Source organism: Scomber scombrus, chromosome 6 (assembly GCF_963691925.1).
Source record: "Scomber scombrus chromosome 6, fScoSco1.1, whole genome shotgun sequence".
Classification (NCBI taxonomy): Eukaryota; Metazoa; Chordata; class Actinopteri; order Scombriformes; family Scombridae; genus Scomber; species Scomber scombrus.
In genome coordinates, this window is record NC_084975.1 from 2,213,612 (window position 1) to 2,237,124 (window position 23,513).

At 40.7% G+C, this 23,513-nt stretch overlaps 1 protein-coding gene across 1 annotated transcript in view; it reads left to right on the plus strand.

Moving 5' to 3' along the window:
• Positions 1-12,808: 12,808 nt before the first annotated feature.
• LOC133981849 (voltage-dependent calcium channel subunit alpha-2/delta-4-like) overlaps positions 12,809-23,513 on the plus strand; it is an 89,249-nt gene continuing 78,544 nt past the window's right edge. Inside the window, exons 1-2 of the mRNA XM_062420708.1 lie at positions 12,809-12,814; positions 16,654-16,784. Of these exons, the coding sequence (XP_062276692.1) occupies positions 12,809-12,814; positions 16,654-16,784 (137 nt within the window). The remainder of the gene's footprint in view (positions 12,815-16,653; positions 16,785-23,513) is intronic.

Below are 23,513 nucleotides of genomic sequence, written 5' to 3' on the forward strand. Positions count from 1 at the left end.
TTTACTGTAATACTGCATACTACATCACTATAATACTGCAGTACTTTACTGTAATACTGCATACTACATCACTATAATACTGCAGTACTTTTACTGTAATACTGCATACTACATCACTATAATACTGCAGTACTTTTACTGTAATACTGCATACTACATCACTCATAATACTGCAGTACTTTTACTGTAATACTGCATACTACATCGCTCATAATACTGCAGTACTTTTACTGTAATACTGCATACTACATCACTCATAATACTGCAGTACTTTTACTGTAATACTGCATACTACATCACTCATAATACTGCAGTACTTTTACTGTAATACTGCATACTACATCACTATAATACTGCAGTACTTGTACTGTAATACTGCATACTACATCACTATAATACTGCAGTACTTTTACTGTAATACTGCATACTACATCACTCATAATACTGCAGTACTTGTACTGTAATACTGAGTATTTTTACATTACAGTATTGGTATTCTATCTTCTATATTTCCATCCTCTTCTGCTGCAGTGTCTCTTCTTCTTCCTCTCTAGTATTATGTTGACCTTTTTTAACAAATCACAGATAATATGATAACTGCATAACTGAGAGCTGGTATAGAGGTTCGTCTGCCTGCTGTCCGAGCTGCTTCGGGGGTCAAGCCGAGGGTCTGAGGACGGTCACTTTGAAGTGCGGACTTTCAGCAGCAGCAGCGGGCGGTCGCTGAGCTCGGGATTCGCTTTGGTTTCGAAACTTCAGCGTGAATCATTTTTACCACAGAGAATATATTGATTTCCACAGGAAGATACTAAAACCCCTGAAAATCGCGCTGGGTAACTGGACACCGTGCAGCAGAGAGGGGATTTCTGCCGCTCTGAGAGCCTCTTGTGTGTTAATCGTCCGTTCAATCTGCAGAATCTGAGCGTCGTGCCAACTTGGAATCCTCTCATTGATAGTTTGAAGAGGCAGAGCGGGAGGCCGAGGCCGTGCCAGAGGTTTTAAAGCTCCATTTGGTCTGAAGCCGAGTTTGTTCTGCTGCTGGTGACCTCTGACCCCTGAAGGGGAAAAAAAAGGTCCAAGTTCTGAATTTATGCATCTTTCCATCTGTGAGCTCCTGTATCAACGCTGGTGATTAAATGTGTGTATCTGTTGCGCAATCCTGGGGTCAGGAGGTGAATTATATCAGAGAACTCTTCATGAACCAACAATATATTAACACTTATATACTGTTCAGGTCAAATTGGATCCATTTACACATTTGACAGCTGTCACTTTACATAAAATAACATTTAACCATCAAAAATTGATGGAAAAATGACTGAAAGAAACTTAAATTGACTAAAGAAACCTACAAAACTACCAAACAGAGATTTGAAGGACTGGTCTGTTTTTAAGTCAGTCTCTCTCCTCTTAAAACACAAAGATAACTCTCCATCAAACCCGCTGACCCTTAGAAATAATGATGCATGATGGGATAAAACAAGGCAACTTTATTTGTATTGCACATTTTGTAAACAACGGCATCAAGTGCTTTACAGAGTGATACGATGAGATAAAAAGATAAAAGCAGTCAGAGTTTGTCTAATATCATTTGGAAGGTTATTCCAGGTCTGTGTTGCATGAAGAAACATTTAAATTCATAATTCATTTTAATTTAAATGGAGGGCCTTGGTGGTCGAGTGGTTGGAGTGTGTGCCACATGGTCGCAGCGTCCCTGGTTCGAATCCGGTTGTGGCCCTTTGCTACAGGTCATTCCCCTCTCTCTCTCTCTCTCTCGATGTTTCCTGTCGGTCTCTATGCCAGCTACCGCCTGAATAAAGGCAAAAAAAAGCCTAAAATAAATATTTAAAAAAACAAAACTTTAAATTTAACTCCCTGAAGCTTATTACTGGAGTAGAAATTGTAATCCTTTATTAAACTCCTCACTGGAAAAACCAACACCTTAAATAATTTACAACCTGAAGAATAAGTTCATAAGTTTGTCAAGGGCCAAATTCCTTTCCTGATTAATTGGTTAGTCATCTGTAAAAAGTGTCATAGACAAATTAAAAATGTTCATTATTGTTTCCCAAAGCCCAAAATGACATCCTCAAATGTCTTGTCTTGTCTCGACCAACAAACCCAAAACCAAAGATATTCAGTTTACTGTCATAGAGGAGTAAATAAAACCAGATAATATTCACAATTCAGAAGCTTTTCTTCTTAACCCTCCTGTTGTCCTCCCGGGTCAAGGAAGGACAGGAGGAAGGGAGGAGGGAGGAAGGAAGGAAGGAAGGAAGGAAGGAAGGAAGGAAGGAGGGAGGAAGGAAGGAAGGAAAGGAGTAAGGAGGGAGGGAGTAAGGAAGGAAGGAAGGAAGGAAAGGAGGAAGGAGGGAGTAAGTAAGTAAGGAAGGAAGGAAAGGAGTAAGGAGGGAGGGAGGGAGGAAGGAAGGAAGGAAGGAAGGAAGGAAGGAAGGAAGGAGGGAGAAAGGAAGGAAGGAAAGGAGTAAGGAGGGAGGGAGTAAGGAAGGAAGGAAGGAAGGAAAGGAGTAAGGAGGGAGTAAGTAAGTAAGGAAGGAAGGAAAGGAGTAAGGAGGAAGGGAGGGAGGAAGGAAGGAAGGAAGGAAAGGAGGAAGGAGGGAGTAAGTAAGTAAGGAAGGAAGGAAGGAGGGAGGAAGGAAGGAAGGAAAGGAGTAAGGAGGGAGGGAGTAAGGAAGGAAGGAAGGAAGGAAAGGAGGAAGGAGGGAGTAAGTAAGTAAGGAAGGAAGGAAAGGAGTAAGGAGGGAGGGAGGGAGGAAGGAAGGAAGGAAGGAAGGAAGGAAGGAAGGAAGGAAGGAGGGAGAAAGGAAGGAAGGAAAGGAGTAAGGAGGGAGGGAGTAAGGAAGGAAGGAAGGAAGGAAAGGAGTAAGGAGGGAGTAAGTAAGTAAGGAAGGAAGGAAAGGAGTAAGGAGGAAGGGAGGGAGGGAGGAAAAGAGGAAGCAAGTAAGGAGAGAAGGAAGGAAGGAAGGAATGAAGGAAGGAAGGAACTAAGTGGGGGAAAAAAGTATGGAAGGAGGAGGGAGCAAAGAAAGAGGGAAGGATGGGAAAAACGAAGGAAAAATTAAAGAAAGAGGGAGGAAGGAACAGTCAAAAGAGATGGGGTCAATTTGAGCCAGGAGGACGACAGGAGGGTTAAACAATGATGAATCAATTATCAGAATAGTTGCATGTTGACTAATAATCGCAGCTTTAATTTTCTCTGTTGAGCCCAAAGCGTGAAACAGAGAATTAAACCATCTGTGTGTCAAATAGTAAACATAGTTCAGGCATCAATCAGCCTCTGGTTTTAACATTCAGAAGGTCTGACTAAGACTAGAAACACTTTAAAAATGAAAGCGAATCATTGCCTCTAAACGCTGCGATGAGCAACTGACCTCTGATTCAGATCGGAGGAATCTGACTCTGCAGAGGACCAACAACATGTGGTCAAAGACTTCAACCTCCACGCTCGTTTTGTCTCCTATTAAAACAAAAAACACCACAGAAGAAGAGTCTAGTGAAGGTGTAAAGACAGTGTGTGACCCGAGCGAAACACGAGACGACTCCTTACGCTTCATTTAACAGGTGAATAAAAAAAAAAGCACGTGGGGGTCGATCAGCAGTGAAAGCTCGATTTTTTGTTTATCGAGCTCTCGCCTCTAGAAGTGGAAAACCATCTGTGTGTGTGTGTGTGTGTGTGTGTGTGTGTGTGTGTGTGTGTGTGTGTGTGTGTGTGTGTGTGTGTGTGTGTGTGTGTATATGTGTATATGTGTGTCTGTGTGTACGTCCAGGTGTTAATGTGCGTGTGTGTGTGTGTGAGGTGGGAGGAAGGAAAGGAAGGAAGGAAGGATGGAAGAAAGGGGGATGGAGGAAGGAAAGAGGGAAGGAAGGAGGGAAGAAACGAAGGGAGGAAAGGAAAGGAAAGAAGGAAAGGGAGTAGGGACGAACAGAGGAAAGAAGGAAGGGAGGAAGGTAGGGGGGAGGAAAGAAAGAGAGAAGGAGGGAGGGAGGAAAGAAGGAAGGAATGAAGGAAGGAACGAAAGGAAGGAAGGAAGGAAGGAAGGAAAGAAAGAGGGAAGGAAAGTAGGAGGAGGGAGGGAGGGAAGAAGGACAGAAGGATTGAAGAAAGGGGGATGAGGAAGGAAAGAAGGAAGGGAGGAAAGAGAGAGGAAGGAAAGAAAGAGAGAAGGGGGAGGGAGGACAGACGGAAGGAAGGAAGGAAGGAAGGAAGGAAGGAAGGAAGGAAGGAAGGAAGGAAGGAAGGAAGGAAATAAAGAAAGAAAGAAAGAAAGAGGTAAGGAAAGAAGGAGGGAGGGAGGGATGAAGGACAGAAGGATTGAAGAAAGGGGGATGGAGGAAGGACAGAAGGAAGGGAGGAAAGAGAGAGGAAGGAAAGAAAGAGAGAAGGAGGGAGGGAGGACAGATGGAAGGAAAGAAGGAAGGAAGGGAGGAAGGAAAGGAAGGAAGGAAGGAAGTAAGGAAGTAAGGAACAAACATTATCGAGCTCTCGCCTCCAGAAGTGGAAAACCATCTGTGTGTGTGTGTGTGTGTGTGTGTGTGTGTGTGTGTGTGTGTGTGTGTGTGTATGTGTGTGTGTGTGTGTGTGTGTGTGTGTGAGGTGGTTGTTTTGTCGGGAAAAGAACAGCGCCACGCCTGCTAAAGGTAACGGGGGCTTTTTAACGAGGTACTTTTACGTGCGAGGCAAGTGGCAGCGCAACGGGCCGCCACGAGGACGAGTTTACAAGCGGGCCACACATGCAGGCGGCAGGCGAGCGGCCCCCAAAGGTTTTTTGATGGAGGGGCCTCCCCTATCTTCCTCTTTTACTGCGAGTCTTGTTTGGATCCTTTACAGCCTCCGAAAAACGCAAAGAGGAGGAGAAGCGGAGAGGTGGAGAGGAGGAGATGTGGAGATGAGGATCAGGTAGACACGAGTGAAGAGGCGTTGTTGGCGTCTGCTTGATGAAGTCGAAGGTTTAAGACGAACAACTGCTCAGTTATGGAGGCTGAGACTCAGGAGCTGCTCCAATAAGTCCTCACATCTTAACGAGGCAGGCGGTTGGTCAGCGTCCTCTGAAATGACTCATATCTGACACCTCGATGGTTCAAGAGGTTCTTAAAGCTCCTATAATGTAAAAAAGGCAGATTTCTATTTCTTTCTTTGATTTTAAAGCAGCTCTATGTGCTTTATTAACCCTTTACATACTGTTCAGAGTCAAATTTGACCCATTTTTGACATTTGTGAGGTGTAAAAACATCATATACACATTTCTTTTAGATGGACTTTTGCCAATGTGAACCACAGTACACAAAAATGGAAATAAATGCATCTGTTTTAAATTTTTGTGCAGTTTATACACATTTTTATTTTTATTTTCTATTTATACACATCTGTAATCACTTTTGACCAGGTGCAATGAGATGGATCAATACAATTTTGAGAATATTTACACTTTATCTATCAAGAATAAATCATATTTTCACAATAATTTCATGGAAAGGGGTAAAGAATATGTTATTCCAACTTCATGGGCAACCGTGTATTAATCATAGTCACCATGAAATAGTGATTTTAAATCCATCATCTTTTTTTCCATAAGATGAATCAAAGATGTATTAATGACTGATGGGGACTACTTATGAGTCAGAATATGATCAGTATGTAAAGGGTTAATAATGTGAAAGTCAAACTCTCTGTGCCTTTAAATGAGCTGTTTGGACGTCCATGATGTTGTGCTACATTTTTAAATGTGACCCACCCCTCCTGAAATAAACTTAATATGTTTATTTGTCTCATTTACCTAATTTATGTGGACTAGTTTAATTTCAGCCCAGTGTGAATACAATTTACTGGTGATTTTTACCCATTGTCCTGGTTTTACCTACAGTAGCTGCAGACTAGGCCACAATCCATTAGCTGTGGTTGGTCGGCCAATCAGAAGCGACGGGCTCCAGAGAGAAGCTTTAGAAAGGAGATGTAAAACTATCTTGTTGGTACTTAAAATCACATCTTCAAATCTTCTCATGAATATCAAAACCTTTAAACCAGCAGGCAGGTTTCCATATAAACAGTGAAAGATGTTTTCCTCTCTGTAATGATTCCTCCTCTCTGTAATGATTCCTCCTCTCTGTAATGATTCCTCCTGTTCATACTGACTATTAAAACCTTCTAATGAGCTTTCAGTGTAAAGTGATGGAGACTAAATCATTATAAAGTAGCTGATCAGCTTCTATTGAGCTTCATCAGTGTGAGTTAGTCATATCAAGTGATATCTGACACATTTACAGTCTTTTTAGCATCAGATTCCCTCTTAGTGTTTCCTGTTGAGCTGTGCTGGAAGTATAGGAACACAAAGAGGACAAGAGTCTGTCTTTCTTTCTCTCTTCTTTCTTTCTTTCTTTCTTTCTTTCTTTCTTTCTTTCTTTCTTCTTCTTCCTCTTCTTTCTTTCTTCTTCCCTAATCTTCTTCTTCTTTCTATCTCCTCCTCCCCTCCTTTTTCTGACTTTCTTTTCTTTCTTCCTCTTCTTCCTCCGTTTTCTTTCTTTCTACATGTTCTTCTTGTTCTTTCTTCCTCCCCTCCTTTTTCTTTCTTCCTCTTCTTCCTCCTTTGTCTCTCTTTCTACATGTTCTTCTTGTTCTTTCTTCCTCCCCTCCTTTTTCTTTCTTCCTCTTCTTCCTCCTTTTTATGTTCTTTCTTTCTCTATTTTTTTACTTCCTCATCTTCCTCCTTTTTCTTTTCTTTTCTTTCTTTTTCTTTCTTTGTTTTTTGTTTGTTTGTTTCTTTCCTCATCTTCCTCCTCCTTTCTGTCTTTCTTTCTCTATTTTCTTTCTTTATTCCCTTCTGTTTCTCATTCACGCGACTGAAGCTTCATATTAGCTTCAGATCAACTTTTAAATCCATGTTTCCACAGAAGGAGGACTGTGGGTTTAGTCCTCCATCACTTCCATTGTAAACATGATGAAGGGATCTTCTAATGGTCAGTATGAACAGGAGGAATCATTACAGTAAACATGATGAAGGGATCTTCTAATGGTCAGTATGAACAGGAGGAATCATTACAGTAAACATGATGAAGGGATCTTCTAATGGTCAGTATGAACAGGAGGAATCATTACTGTAAACATGATGAAGGGATCTTCTAATGGTCAGTATGAACAGGAGGAATCATTACAGTAAACATTATGAAGGGATCTTCTAATGGTCAGTATGAACAGGAGGAATCATTACAGTAAACATGATGAAGGGATCTTCTAATGGTCAGTATGAACAGGAGGAATCATTACAGTAAACATGATGAAGGGATCTTCTAATGGTCAGTATGAACAGGAAGAATCATTACAGTAAACATTATGAAGGGATCTTCTAATGGTCAGTATGAACAGGAGGAATCATTACAGACAGAGAAACACACTTCATGTTACTTTTGGCTCCTGACTGCTGGTTTAAGACAAACTTCAGGCAGCTAATAATGACCCAACATGCAGCTTTCTTTATCAAATGTTTAAACATGAATGGAAATGGTGGTATATAATTATGATAAGCAATTAAGTGATTATCATGATAAGAATATAATGAGTTTTCTTGTCAAGTCAGGCCTTGTGAGGTCTGTTCATCTTCCTCAAAATGAGCCAACACCACAAAAACCTTTAACAGTAAGCTTCATCTGTTTCACACCAAACTGAAACAAAACTTACAAATTGCACATTTTAACCTAAACACGCCTGTTTGAGAAGGAATCTCTGTAAGTGTTTGAAGCAAAGTTCTCCTTTGATAGTTTCGGAGCAGCCGAGGCAGCAGTAGCAAAGTGAAGTGACAGCTCCAGGTGGCGAGGAGCTTCAAGAGAGGACAAGAGGCAGAGCAGCAACTGTTGGCCCGACGCCGGCAGATAAATAATAAACCAACTGTGAGCCGAGCGCTTCTCCTCAGGACGAACAGAGAACAAGAAGTGATCCAGAGGGAGGAGGAGGAGGAGGAGGAGGAGGAGGAGGGAGTTTAAACCTCTCTGCACTCTCTGTTTTTTGGCACAGATCGATCAAGCCCGGATTTTTAATTGAACAGATGTCGCGATGAATATTTCAACTTTTGAGCAACACGATACGGACGATGGTGGTGATGTAATATGTGGAGGGGATCAGCCAATGAGCCGAGGAGCACGTGCAAAAGAAGAGCAACCGACCGCAGCGATGCCACATTACTGCAGAAAGCATGTAAATGTATGAAGGGGAGAACAGTAACTCTGGTTCTTTATCAGCCACTTTGTGCCGTAAGGGATGGAGGACTAAATCATTATAAAGTAGATGATCAGCTTCTATTGAGCTTCATCAGTGTGAGTTAGTCATATCAAGTGATATCTGACACATTTACAGTCTTTTTAGCATCAGATTCCCTCTTAGTGTTTCCTGTTGAGCTGTGCTGGAAGTATAGGAACACAAAGAGGGCAAGAGTCTTTCTTTCTTTCTTTCTCTCTTTCTTTCTCTCCTTCTTCATCTTCCTCCACCTGCTTTTTATTTTATTTTGTCTTTCTTTATTTAAGTTTTTTCTTTCTTTCTCCTTCTTTGTTTGTTTCTTTTATCTTTCTTTCCTCATCTTCCTCTTTTCTTACTGTCTTTGTTTGTTTCTTACTTTTTTCTTTCTTTCTTTCTTTCTTTCTTTCTTTCTTTCTTTCTTTCCTTCTTAATTTTGTTTCATTTTCTTTCTTAATTTCTTTCATTTTCTTTCTTTCTTTCTTTCTTTCTTTTTCCTTCTTTGTTTGTTTCTTTTATCTTTCTTTCCTCATCTTCCTCTTTTCTTACTGTCTTTGTTTCTTTGTTTGTTTGTTTCTTACTTTTTTCTTTCTTTCTTTTTTTGTTTCTTTCTTTCTTTCCTTCTTCCTTCCTTTCTTTTTCCTCCTTTAAAAACACTGTAACGTTGAAACATAGAAGATGAAGATTTCTTTCATTCAGACGACTGAAGCTTCATATTAACTTCACATCAACTTTTAAATCCATGTTTCCACAGAATACTTTAGATTTCAAGTCCTTCAGTGTGTTTTAGTTTTGTTTAACCCTCCTGTTGTCCTCGAGTCAAGGAAAGAAGGGAGGAAGAAGGAAGGAAAGGAGGAAGGAAGGGAGGAAGGAAGGAAAGAAGGAAGGAGAGAGGGAGGGAGAAAGGAAAAGAGGAAGGGAGGAAGGAAGGAAAGAAGGACAGAGGAAAGAAGGAAGGGATGAAGGTAGGGGGGAGGAAAGAAAGAGAGAAGGAGAAAGGGAGGAAGGAAGGGAAGGAAGGAAGAAAGGGGTATGGAGGAAGGAAAGAAGGAAGGGAGGAAAGAAGGAACAGTGAAAACAGGGTCAATTTGACCCAGGAGGACAACAGGAGGGTTAACACTGTTTATTTCTATTATTGCTCATCCATATTTATGTGGCTGATGTTTGTTAAATATTGTCTTAATGTCTTAATGTCACTGTATAAAATGTGTCCTATAAATAAGTTTGACTCAACTTGACTCTGCAGCTATTTTCATCTAAAACCTCTGTAAAGCCACAAGTGTGTGTGTGTGTGTGTGTGTGTGTGTGTGTGTGTGTGTGTGTGTGTGTGTGTGTGTGTGTGTGTGTGTGTGTGTGTGTGTGTGTGTGTGTGTGTGTGTGTGTGTGTGTGTGTGTGTGTGTGTGCTGGGTAAATCCAGTCAGGAACCAGTCTGGACAGGATGAACTCCACAGTGACACACAGAGCTCATCCTGCATGTTTACTCTTCAGTCACATGTTCATATACAGCATTTAAGCTTTTTTTTAATTGCCCAAATAAACCTGTTCTCCATATTTTAATTAATTAATTTCATATATGCTTCTCTGTGTTCCCTGCAGTAATGCTGTCATGTTTTCAGCCATGTGTTCAGCCTTGTGGTTTTTGGGCCATTATGTCATTTAATTCACCACTTTGGTTCAGATTCATTAATCTCAACAACTACTGGATGGATTACTATAACATATAGTACAGATTATACCTGTATCTATATTGATATAGATACAGATACAGTACTGTTCAACAGTTTTGGGCCTTTAAATCAGCAGCAGTTCTCTTCTTCTTCTTCTTCTTCTTCTTCTTCTTCTTCTTCTTCTTCTTCTTCTTCTTCTTCTTCTTCTTCTTCTTCTTCTTCTTCTTCTTCTTTCTTCTTCTTCTTCTTCTTTTTCTTCTTCTTCTTCTTCTTCTTCTCCTACTTCTACTTCTACTTGTTGTTCTAGTTCTTGTTTCAGTTCTTGTTCTTCTTCTAGCTCTTTGTCTTCTACTTCTTCTCCTTGTTCTTTCTCTTCTTGTTCTTCTAGTTGTTGTTCTTGTTTTTCTTCTTCTTCTTCTTCTTCTTCTTCTTCTAGTTGTTGTTCTTGTTTTTCTTCTTCTTCTTCTTCTTCTTCTACTTCTACTTCGTCTTCTTCTTCTTCTTCTTCTTCTTCTTCTTCTTCTTCTTCTTCTTCTTCTTCTTCTTCTTCTTCTTCTTCACCATCTGCTGCAGGACTCCTTGTTCTTCTTGTTGATTAAGTTAATTCTTTATGAGTCTGGCTGCATGTTTGGGCTCGTTGTCATGATGCAGAATCAATTTGGGACCAATCAGACGCCTCCCTGGTGGTGATGCATTTTGTAGAAGAAGTTAAGCATTTAAAGTACCTCATAAGTTTTCAGCCTTATGGACGATAGAGGAGGTTGTACAGCCTCTAGTCTAAAAGCTTTAGCTGACGTAACATTCAGAAGCAGAGCTGAGAGCATCAGGAAACAGTCGCTCTGCATCATGTGTTCCTGTTACCATCACAGTTATGTATTTAGATCATTACAGCCTCTCATGCTGCCACCCTGCGTTACTCTCTGTACAGTGATTCAACTGATAAAATTAGTCGATAGATAGACAGATGGATAGATAGATAGATAGATAGATAGATAGATAGATAGATAGATAGATAGATAGATAGATAGATAGATAGATAGATAGATAGATAGATAGATAGATAGATAGATAGATAGATAGATAGATAGATAGATAGATCAGTCCTCCAGTCCTCACCGGTGGTCACAAGCTTTGTGCAGTGACTGAAAGAGTGACGTCATAGATACAAGCAGGTGAAATATAGTTTCCTCTGCAGGTTGTCCGGGCTCAGCCGGAGAGAGATGCTGCTCCTTCACATGTAAAGGAGCCAGCTGAGGTGGTTTGGGCACCTGGTGGGGAACGTCCAACTGGTAGGAGACCCCCGAGGCGGGGTTGGGGTTGGGGTTGGGGTTAGAGTTAGCCCCAACCCTGCTGGAGGGATTACATGTCTCTTACTGGACTGGGAATGTTTCGGGATCCCCCAGCAGGAGCTAAAGGACACTGCTCAGGGTGAAGGATGTCTGGGTTATCTTACAAACTCATGGAAGTCCCAACAAGCCATTTAAAAGCACTGTTTCTAAATACAGACTGTGTACTGAGTGTTTTTACTTTAAGTATTTATATAACTGAGCGCCTTGGGAGTCGAGTGGTTACCACGCATGTCCTCTCTCTCTCTCTCTCTCCTTGCTTCCTGTCAGCTTCTATGACATGTACTTTCAATTACAGGCAAAAAATACCCGAAAATAAATCTTTAAAAAAGTATTTATATAGCACATAGATTTGGAAATGGGACCTTTAAGAAACTCTTGAACTCTGAACCATAGAGGTGTCAGATATGAGTCAGTCTGATGCCACCTCGACACAATGCTGCATAAATGGTGGACAATGGATGGATGTTGATATAGTTTATCTCATATATGATAATAGAATAATGTCTATTATTGCAGCTCAGGTGATTCATCTTTCAGTTTATCAAAGGAAGTGAATCAAAACCCATCCAAGCTGCTTTGAGTCCAGCGTGATGTCTTGTTTAGTTTGACCAAAACTCCAAAACCCAAAAAGATATTCAGTTTACGGTCATGTTCAACAAAGAGAAGCAGCAAATCCTGTCATTTGAGATGCTGCAATACAACAATTCAGATATATTTTCACAGCGTTAGCTCAGCTATGGACACTTTGCAGAAGGTTAAAGATCTATCTGAAGTGGTGAATCAGGACGGTGCTCCTTCGACTGCTGTCAAAGTTAACATCTCTGAGCTCATTTGAAGTACTTTCTGTTAAACCTTCGCCAGTTGATGAGGCTCCTACTTTGTGAGCGAGATTGACAGCTGCTGGTTTTTGATGCTCGGACTCGACAACAGATCGAGTGTTAGCGGCATAAACGGCTTGACGCTCAAACTGGGGGCACGTTCCATTTTAACAGGGGCATCAGAGGGCGAAGCAGCTGGGTGACATGCAGCCCAGGGGTGAGGGGTGGGGGGTGGGGGGGGTAGAGGGTGGTGTTTTGGTGGTGGTGGTCGTTGGTCAACCCCCCCCCTTCGCCAACCCTCCAGATGCCCCACGATGACAGAGGCCCCCGCCATCGGCTGCAGCAGGACACTTGGCACTGACGTGAGCTGTCGGTTCTCCCCGAGGCCGGAGCGTGCCAGGCGACAGCTGCAGGGCTCAGGGTCTCTATGCATAACAACCCCCCCCCCCCAACACACACACACACACACACACACACACACACACACACACACTACCCTTAACCCCCCCCCAACCCCAAAAAACATCCCCCATCAACCCCCCAAACCACTCCGACCACGCCAGGCCACGCGGGGCAACGTCCTCCTCAATACTACTATTGTTGTGCTCCTGGCCAGCTAAGCCCCCCATATCAGAGGGATGAAGCCCCCTCTTCAATACACACACACACACACACACACACACACACACACACACACACACACACACACACACAGAGCAGGGAGCAGTGGCGTGATGGCGGTGTGGTGGTGTGTTAACACGCGGCAGAGGATGATGGACTGGACTTTGATAGCTCAGCAGCTGTTTGCTGTGTAGAGCGATGAAGAGAGAAACTCCCAGCGTTCAACACGCACGAAAATAACTTTAAAAATAACTTTAAAAATAACTTTAAAATATACTTTAAAAACACATCACACATTATCAGAACGATGTTTCTGTTAAAGCTGGACTTAAAGTTACTGTTTTTCTTTATTAGTTTCATTTTGTTTCGATGAAAATCAGCTCAGACTGACTTGAAACTTGCTTTTCAGAGCTGTTGTTGAAAAAATACTCAATTACATAAAAGTAAAAGTCCTGCATTCAAATTCTTACTCAGGTAAAAGAACATAAATACTGTCAGTAAAATATACTATTAAAAGTAAGAGTCGGCCCACTTGTTGTGCAAAATTTGCCCAATTTAGAGAGTTATATATTTATCATACATGTATATTGTGATGTGTCAAATCAGACGGAGCTTGACTTGTAGAGTTGATGTGGTTCATTGCAAAAAAATCCATCATACAGCTCATATTTATACACATATCAGACATCATCAGCCCGAACACAAACATTTCCTGTTTTTTATGACATTTTATGGCTTTTGCACGTAATAGTCCATCTTTGACATAAAACCACCTTTCTCTTCCCGCTCCACAGAGGCCGATCTCCAGCCTGCCAGCGTTATTGTTTAAATGTACATGTAAGCAGCACTTTAAACACCTTTCACTGTTTTTAGACTATTCTACAACAACACATATATGACAAACTGATCAAATGTCTTATATATCTAAACAAAAAGTAACTAAAGCTGCCAAATAAATGTAGTGGAGTAGAAAGTACAATATTTCCCTCTGAGATGTAGAAAGTAGCATCACATGGAAATACTACAGTAAAGTACAAGTACCTCAAACTGTACTACAGTAAAGTACAAGTACCTCTAACTGTACTACAGTAAAGTACAAGTACCTCTAACTGTACTACAGTAAAGTACAAGTACCTCTAACTGTACTACAGTAAAGTACAAGTACCTCTAACTGTACTACAGCCAAGTACAAGTACCTCAAACTATACTACAGTAAAGTACAAGTACCTCAAACTGTACTACAGTAAAGTACAAGTACCTCAAACTGTACTACAGTAAAGTACAAGTACCTCAAACTGTACTACAGTAAAGTAAAAGTACATCAAACTGTACTGCAGTAAAGTATAAGTACCTCTAACTGTACTACAGTAGAGTACAAGTACCTCAAATATTAATTAAATAATAATCAATTAATCTCTTGGTGTATTAAACATTCTAAAACTGTGAAGTTCCTAAAGCTTGAAATGTCTTATTTTCTCTAACCAACTACAACAAACCTCCCAAATATTCAATTATGACAGAAACCCAGAAAATAAAATTATTCTTACATTTCAGAACATTTGAGAATCTGAAACCATTAAATATTTGACTTTTTCTTGCTTAAAAATTAAAAAAACAGTATAGTATTAACATGCTCAGTATTACATTCCACCACTGGAGACTTTATTCACATTATGCTGCAGTTCACCAGTATCACCACCAGGTGGCGACGCAGCTGCACAAACTGAGAGAAAAAAAAAAGAGATTTTAATATTTAAAGTTGGGAGATGAACATTAAACTCCTCTGATTTTCCACATCAGCACATTTCCTGGTGTAATATGTGTCAAAATATATTATAAATACAGTATATATATATTAAACTTTTGACTGAGAGTCTAAAAATGTTGAGGGCAATGTTAAATCAGTGGAGTATTCTTTTAACCCTTACATACTGTTTATAGTTTCCCTTCATAATTAGTCTCTGCATATCATTTCTGAACTACCAAAACGTTCATGAACACCTCATCAGTCGTTACTAAACTGGTGATCAATCCTTAATGAAGCTTTCAGAGAGCAGAGAGAGTTTATACTTTTTGTTGACGAAGAAAAAAACATTTACAATCACATCTTATATACTGGTCCAGTGTTACTTAACACAGGAGAACATTACATTATATTACATGTGAATAAACAGTATTTTTGAATGCTGGCTATTGACTTTTTAGATAAGAATTAGTCAAACACTCAACAAAATTATGAACCAGCTGCACAAAAAATGTTAAAAAGTTATAATATTTCCATGTTTCTATATTCTGAGTCACATTAGAATGAGTCATCACATTACTGGCAAAAAGAAAAAGTTCTTAAGATGAGTTTTTTAGTTTTTTCTTCTTTCAAATGTCATAATGGGTCAAATTAGACCCTTAACAGTATGTAAGCATCACCACATTTACATCATTATTGTCTCAACAAACATCAATTGTATTTTCTTATTGTTTAATGTTTCATCGATTTATGCTGGATCATTGTTTTTTTAATGTGTTTTTGTGTATGATATTATGTTAATGTTATTTAGCTTAAACAGTGTATATTGTATAATGTGAAGCACTTTGTAGCTTCAGTTTGGAAAGCTGCTATAGAAAGTTTAAATAAGGCTCAACATGAACTCAACCAGATATAAAAGCTAAAAGCAGCTTCAGCAGACGTCCATATTATTGTAGGTAAAGTTATAAAATCACCAGCTGATGAACTGAGCTGCTGTTTTATCTTTTATTAAACACGTTAGTCACGTTCAGCCTGCAGAAAAACAGTTATGGACGAACATCTGCGCTGCATAACTCTGTATTTACTGAAAGGGAGAGACCCTCGCATGTGTGGGAAGGCCGTTATGTAAGTGTCATGCAGCTATGAACACCACCTGACCTCTGACCCCTGTGGGGGGGGGGGGGGGGGGGGTGGGGGGGGCAAGAGGAGCCCGATGACACCCGGCGTGTCACGCTACGTGTCACACAACTCAGGTGTCGCAGTTATGTACAACTGTTCCTGCAGCATGTGCACTAAACATGTGTACTGAGCATGTGCAGAGGCCAACCTCATCCTCCTCTACTCTATTTCTACTCTACTCTAATATATTCTATTCTACTATACTCTACTCTACTCTACTATATACTACTCTATTCTACTATATATAGTACTCTACTCTACTATATATAGTACTCTACTCTACTATATACTACTCTACTCTACTATATACTACTCTACTCTACTATATACTATTCTACTCTACTCTACTATATACTACTCTACTCTACTATATACTACTCTACTCTACTATATATAGTACTCTACTCTACTATATATAGTACTCTACTCTACTATATATAGTACTCTACTCTACTATATGCTACTCTACTCTACTCTACTCTACTATATACTACTCTACTCTACTATATACTACTCTACTCTACTATATACTACTCTACCTTACTTTATTATATACTATTCTATTATATTCTACTCTGCTCTACTCTATTCTAATATATTCTACTCTATTATACTTTACCTCTACTCTACTCTATTATATCATATTCAACTCTATTCTACTCTACTCTACTCTTTTCTATTCTATTTTCATGTACTCTGAACATGTGCACTGAGCATGTGCACTGGGCATGTGCATGAGTGTGCAGAGGCGTTTCCTCAGTCACGGATCATTTAAGGGAAAAGTTCATTTTAACACGGCTAAAAAGAAGTAATCAATACTTTTGGAAATACTCGTGTTTCCTTGTTTTGTTACTTGAACAGATTGAATGAAATGAATGAGAATACATATGATTAGTTGATTAATTGATCAACAGAAGATTAATCAGCTAAACTATCCTGAAATTATCTGGTTTCAGCTTCTCAAATGTGATTATTTATTAATGCTTTTCTTTGTTGAACATGATGGTAAACTGAATATCTTTGGATATTTTTTAGAGGAGCCCCAGAGTCCAGCTGTCTGAGGAGGAAGAGGAGGAAGAAGAGGAGCTTGGCCTCTCTCAGATTAAACCCCATAAAGCAGCCCTCACACCTGATGGTCAACATGGACTCGGTTTGATCCATCTAAGGTCAGTTTTAACCTACAGATATATGGAAGGCATTTAATATCAGACCAGAACCCATGAAATCAGGCTCCAAAGATTTGAATGACTTCCTCCTGTGTACTGGAGAGCTTTTTCTATAACAACTGGTCCCATTAGAGTTTACTTATAAACCCCACAGAGAGCCTGAGATGCCACAATCACTATGGTTACCATGGTTTCCAGCCATATATGGCACAAAACCCACATAAGATTACATGTTTATGATATGTACAGTCAATAATAATATAGCAGACATGCCCCATTAGGTTCATGTATCATGATGTAGCTGTCTAAGAACAAACAGTGGTTAGAGTTGCATACAACATAAAGAAAATGAACACACAGATTTAGGTAAAATTAAATTTACATTACAAAACCCATCAACCAATATCATGTAAATTGTAATTTTATGGGTTTTGTTTTATAGAAGCATTTTTCAGTATATTTTAAACACCATATTATGATGATGTGTTATAGTGGGACTCACCATGTCGTCCCATTAACTTCAATACTAGTGACACCAAAATCTGGCACCAATGCAAAAACTCTAAGCTGTCACAGTGAAGTAATGATTCTTCTTTCTTTATAGTGTCCTTGGTTGAATCCAATGCTGCGTCTCATATCACATACTTCTGTTAGCACACTGTGTTCTTACTTTTATAGTGTGCACATTTCGACGGGTTAAACTCTTACCGGATACTTCATGGTACCAAATCATTACAGATGGCTAAATGAACCCAGTAAACCTAGTGATGGTTTATATGTGACAACAGTATAGTAGAGCTTAGTGTAAAAAAACACATATATTTGTATATAACGCAGTGATGTTCACCGTAGTTACGATGTCCTTGTTCGCCATTTCCTGTTTGAAAAGTGGCCCCTCCCCTTCTGCTACGGAGCCAAGATGGCGACCGTTGAAGGGCAGAAGTATCCATAGTTTCACACTCACCATCCAGGTTTCCATACTGCTCAATGTGAACACACTGATAGACTCAGGATATTAAGAAATGTAAATACAGAAGAAGAGATTTAAGACATGAGTAAGACTATTCTATTCTACTCTGCTCTTTTTCTATTCTATTTTATTGTACTCTACTCTATTCTATATTATTCTAATATATTCTACTCTACTCTTTTCTACTCTACTCTACTCTACTCTTTTCTATTCTACTCTACTCTATTCTACGTTTTTCTATTCTACTCTACTGTACTCTACTGTACTCAACTCTATTCTACTCTAGTCTACTCTATTCTACTCTACTCTACTCTACTCTCCTCCTCTCTACTCTACTCTATTTTACTCTACTCTATTCTACTCTACTCTACTCTATTCTACTCTAGTCTACTCTATTCTACTCTACTCTACTGTACTCTACTCTACTGTACTCTACTCTACTCTATTCTACTCTACTCTACTCTATTCTACTCTACTCTACTCTATTCTACTCTAGTCTACTCTATTCTACTCTATTCTACTCTACTGTACTCTACTCTACTCAACTCTATTCTACTCTAGTCTACTCTATTCTACTCTACTCTACGCTTTCCTTTTCTTTTCTACTCTACTCTACTCTACTCTTTTATACTCTACTCTTTTCTATTCTACTCTACTCTATTCTACGTTTTTCTACTCTACTCTACTCTATTCTAATATATTCTACTCTACTCTACTCCTCTCTACTCTACTCTATTCTACTCTACTCTATTCTACTCTACTCTATTCTACTCTAGTCTACTCTATTCTACTCTACTCTACTGTACTCTACTCTACTCTACTCTACTGTACTCTACTCTACTCTATTCTACTCTACGCTTTCCTTTTCTTTTATACTCTACTCTTTTCTTTTCTACTCTACTCTTTTCTACTCTACTCTTCTCTTTTTTTCTACTCTACTCTACTCTTTTCTTTTCTTTTCTTTTCTTTTCTTTTCTATTCTATTCTACTCTATTCTACTCTACTCTATCATAGTGTTCTCTCAATATAAGTGATGGAGGACAAACACTAAAATGTACACTGTCATCACAGGTTTTTCAACATTAACAAACCTAAAATCAGTGTGTGTGTGTGTGTGTGTGTGTGTGTGTGTGTGTGTGTGTGTGTGTGTGTGTGTGTGTGTGTGTGTGTGTGTGTGTGTGTGTGTGTGTGTGTGTGTGTGTGTGTGTGTGTGTGTGTGTTGTAAGGTGCTGATGAGGTGGGTTCCAGGTCCTTGGGGGGTGTCACGGAGGATCTGGTAACAGTGTGGTCTCAGTGTCAGCGCTGAGAGTAAATCATACAGTTAGAGTGCTTCACTGACACATACACACACACACACACACACACACACACACACACACACACACACACACACACACACACACACACACACACACACACGCACAGTTCTAGGAAGCCTCGGTGGAGAATTTGCTGCTGTGTGTGGATTCGGGGCTCGCTGGTCGAAGGATCATTAAAAAGATGAAAAGCAGTTTGTGTCTTAAAACTTGATCCATCGCCGTGGCTACATATAAATATCATGTGTATATGAGCTGCTGCTGACTTCCCAGTACAACCAGTTCCCTCACAGCGACACGTAACCATCACCTGAGCTGAACCCACACGGAAAACTCAACAAAATCACATCTGCCAATGTCACGAGATAACATGTACGAATGAATATATCCTAATTAATGGATGGATTAGTGTTAAATATGCCCTTAACCTTCGTGTCGTCCTCGAGTCAAGGAAGGAAGGGAAAAAGAAGGGAGGAAGGGAGGGATAAGGGAGGAAGGAAGGAAGGGAGGAAAGGAAAGGAAAGAAGGAAGGAAGAAAGGGAGGAAGAAGGAATGAAGGGAGGGAGAAAGGAAGGATGGAAGGGAGGGAGGGAGGGAGGAAGGGAGGAAAAAGGAAGGAAAGGAGGGATGAAGAAAAGAAGGGATGAAGGAAGAAGGATGGAAGGAAGGGAGGAAGAAGGAAGGAACGGAGGGAGGAAGGAAGGAAGAAGGAAGGAAAAGAGGGAGGAAGGGAGAAAGGAAGGAAGGAAGGATGGAAGGGAGGGAGGAAGGGAGGAAGAAAGAAGGAAAAGAGGGAGGAAGGGAGAAAGGAAGGAAGGAAGGAAGGAATGAAGGGAGGGAGGAAAGAAAGGAAGAAGGAAGGAAAGGAGGGAGGAAGGAAGGAGGGAAAGAAGGAGGGAAGGGAGGAAGGAAGGAAGGAAGGAAGGAAGGAAGGAAGGAAGGAAGGAAGGAAGGAAGGAAGGAAGGACGGAGGTAAGAAGGAAGGTAGGAAGGTGGGAGGGAGGGAGGAAAGAAGGAAGGAAGGAGGGAAGGAGAAAGGAAAAGAGGAAGGGAGGAAGGAAGGAAAGAAGGAATTGAGGAATGTAGGGGGAGGAAAGAAAGCGAGAAGGAGGGAGGGAGGTGAGAAGGAAGGGAGGAAGGAAGGAAGGAAGGAAGAAAGGGAGGAAAGAAAGAAAGAACAGTCAAAACAGACGGGAGGACGACACGAAGGTTAATAGACAAAATATTAGGAGCTATTTATAGTGTCAGAGTTGAGGTTAGATGTTTATTAAGTAGATTTTTATTTATTTATAAAGCACATTTCAGCACATTAAAAGCATCACACTATAAAAAGACACTTACAGTGATATATTGAAGAGACAGTGTGTCAGTGAGGGGTTTTTACCAGCAGGGTCCGGGGTTGTATGTTACATCTTTAAACACTAGAGGGAGCTGTTGACTCATTATACTTCATACTGATTGTATGTAGGGGGATGGAGGAAGGAAAGAAGGAAGGGAGGAAGGAAGGGAGGAAGGAGGGAGGAAGAAGGAAGGAAGGAAATGAGGGAGGAAGGTAGGAAGGAGGGAGGAAGAAGGAAGGAAGGAAAGGAGGGATGAAGATGGAAGGAAAAGAGGGAGGGAGGAAGGAAGGCCGGAGGAAAGAAAGAAGGAAGGAAGGTAGGTAGGAGGGAGGAAAGAAGGAAGGAGGGAGGGAGAAAGGAAAATAGTAAGGGAGGAAGGAAGGAAATAAGGACGAAGGAAGGAAGGAAGGAAGGAAGGAAGGAAGGAAGGAAGGAAGGAAGGAAGGGGGATGGAGGAAGGAAAGAAGGAAGGGAGGAAGGAAGGAAAGAAAGACAAATGAAAGAATGAAGGGATGGAGGAAGGAAAGAAGGAAGGGAGGAAGGAAGGTAGGAAGGAGGGAAGGAAAGAAGGAAGGGAGGAAGGAATAAAGGGGGATGGAGGAAGGAAAGAAGGAAGGAAGGAAAGAAAGAGAGATGGAAGGGAGGAAAGAAGGAACAGTCAAAACAGACGGGGTCAATTTGATTTAATGTTGATTTAATCTAATGATGTTTTTACTATAATGAGCCTTTGTGTATAAAGGGTTAGGGTTAGCCTTTGTGTAGGGCCTTATGGACACTTAATACAGTAAGTGTTATATTATAAGGACATCGGTCACAGATCTTCTCACAGTCTCATCTATTGATCAGTCTGCTTATTCTGGTGACTCTGATCAATAATTAATGAGAAACCATTAAACTGTTGCTGGCAGACCTGCAGAGTGAGTTCTACATCTGAACACCTGATGATGAGTCCAGTCAAGATCTAGATCAGGGGGGTCAAACATGAGGCCCGTGGGCCAGAACCGGCCCGCCGAGGGGTCCAATCCGGCCCACTTTCCTTCCTGTCTTCTTTTCCTTTCTTCCCTCCATCTTTCCTTGCTTCCTTCTTCCTTTCCTTCTGTCCTTCCTTCCTTTCTTCCTTCTTTCCTTCCTGTCTTCTTTTCATTCCATCTTTTCCCTTCTTCCTTTCTTCCATCTTTCCTTCCTGTCTTCCTTCTTTCCCTCTTTCCTTCCTGTCTTCTTTTCCTTCCTTCCTTCCTTTTTTCCCTTCTTTCCTTCCTGTCTTCTCCATCTTTCCTTGCTTCCTTCTTCCTTTCTGTCTGTCCTTCCTTCCTTCTTTCCCTCCATATTTCCTTGCTTCCTGTCTTCTTTCCTTCCTTCCTCCCTTCCTTTTTTCCCCTTTCTTTTCCTTCCATATTTTCCCTTCTTCTGTCCTTCCTTCCTGTCTTCTTTTACTTCCTTCCTTCCATCTTTCCTTGCGCCCTTCTATCTTTCCTTCTGTCCTTCCATCCTTCTTTCCCTCTTTCCTTCCTTCTTTTCTTCCTTCCTTCCCTCCATATTTCCTTGATTCCTTCTTCCTTTCCTTCTGTCCTTCCTTCCTTCCTTCTTTCCCTCTTTCCTTCATGTCTTCCTCCCTTCCTGCCTCCTTTCCATCCTTCTTCCTTCCTTCCTTCCTTGACTCGAGGACAACAGGAGGGTTAAAGCCAAACTGTTAGAAACTTATCATTAAATTCATGTTGATGATTTAACTCCCTCATACATTACTTATTGTGCAACAGTCAACATGTTATTGTTGTTATTCTTGCAGCAAGCAGCTCATATATCACTGAAATCTGCACATTACAAACATGAATGTGAACAAACATCAACACAAAAAGATCAGATCTGACTAAGAATGAAGAATTAAGGCTCAGATCTGAATAAATCCGAGGCTGGATTAGTAACATCAGGGGCCAATGGACACTCACGCTCATGCTACTTATTTATTATTGCAGTCACTTTCTTTCTTTCTCTTCCTTATCCTTTTGGTTTTTTTCTTTCTTTGAGCATCAGGGTTGGGCTTTTGGTTGCCGTTGGCGCTGCTAACCAACCATCACCAATCAGCACAGCGGCCAAATCGATCAATAAAACTTGATCCCATTCACATTCAGATGACTTTATTTATCCCAGAGGATAATTCAGCTTTAACAATCTACTCAGATAAGGACCGATGTTAATACTGACTCACACAAAGGGTCGAGCTAATAAAGTAGATATTTAAAGCATAAATACAATAATAAATAAAAAAGTACATTATAAAAAATATATCACACAATGTTACAGTCAATGAATGACCGTAGCAGTCATGTGATTAACCCTCCTGTTGTCCTGGAGTCAAGGAAGGAAGGGAGGGAGGAAGGAAGGAAAGGAGGGAGGGAGGAAAGGAGGGAGGGAGGAAAGGAAGGAAGGAAGAAGGAAGGAAAGGAGGGAGGGAGGAAAGGAGGGAGGGAGGAAGGAAGGAAGGAAGAAGGAAGGGAAGGAGGGAAGGAAGGAAGGAAGGAGGGAGGAAAGAAGGAAGGAGGGATAGAGGGAGAAAGGAAAAGAGGAAGGACGGATAGAGGGAGAAAGGAAAAGAGGAAGGGAGGAAGGAAAGAAAGAAAGAAGGAAGGGAGGAAGGTAGGGGGGAGGAATGAAAGAAAAGAAGGAAGGGGGGAAGGAAAGAAGGAGGGAGGGAGGAAGGAAGGACAGAAGGAAGGAAGAAAGGGGGATAGAGGAAGGAAAGAAGGAAGGGAGGAAAGAAAGAAGGAGGGAGGGAGGAATGACAGACGGAAGGGAGGAAAGAAGGAACAGTGAGCCACTTGAAGGTGAATTTGGGCCATTTCTCCTCCTGCCGCTGCCTCTGGGCAAGGCACTGACCTCAGACCTGCTGCTCCTCCGAGGGTCACATGACTCAAACACAGCTGACGATTATCTGTATTATATTTTTATCTACTCCTCCTCTTTTTATTCCCTTTTATTGAGTTTTTGCTATAATCTGCATTACAAAATAATTGCACTAGTAAATGATGCATTAATTATCTGTTATCTGTGTGTGCTCAGTGAGATTATTCAGCTCAGTGTGTGTGTGTGTGTGTGTGTGTGTGTG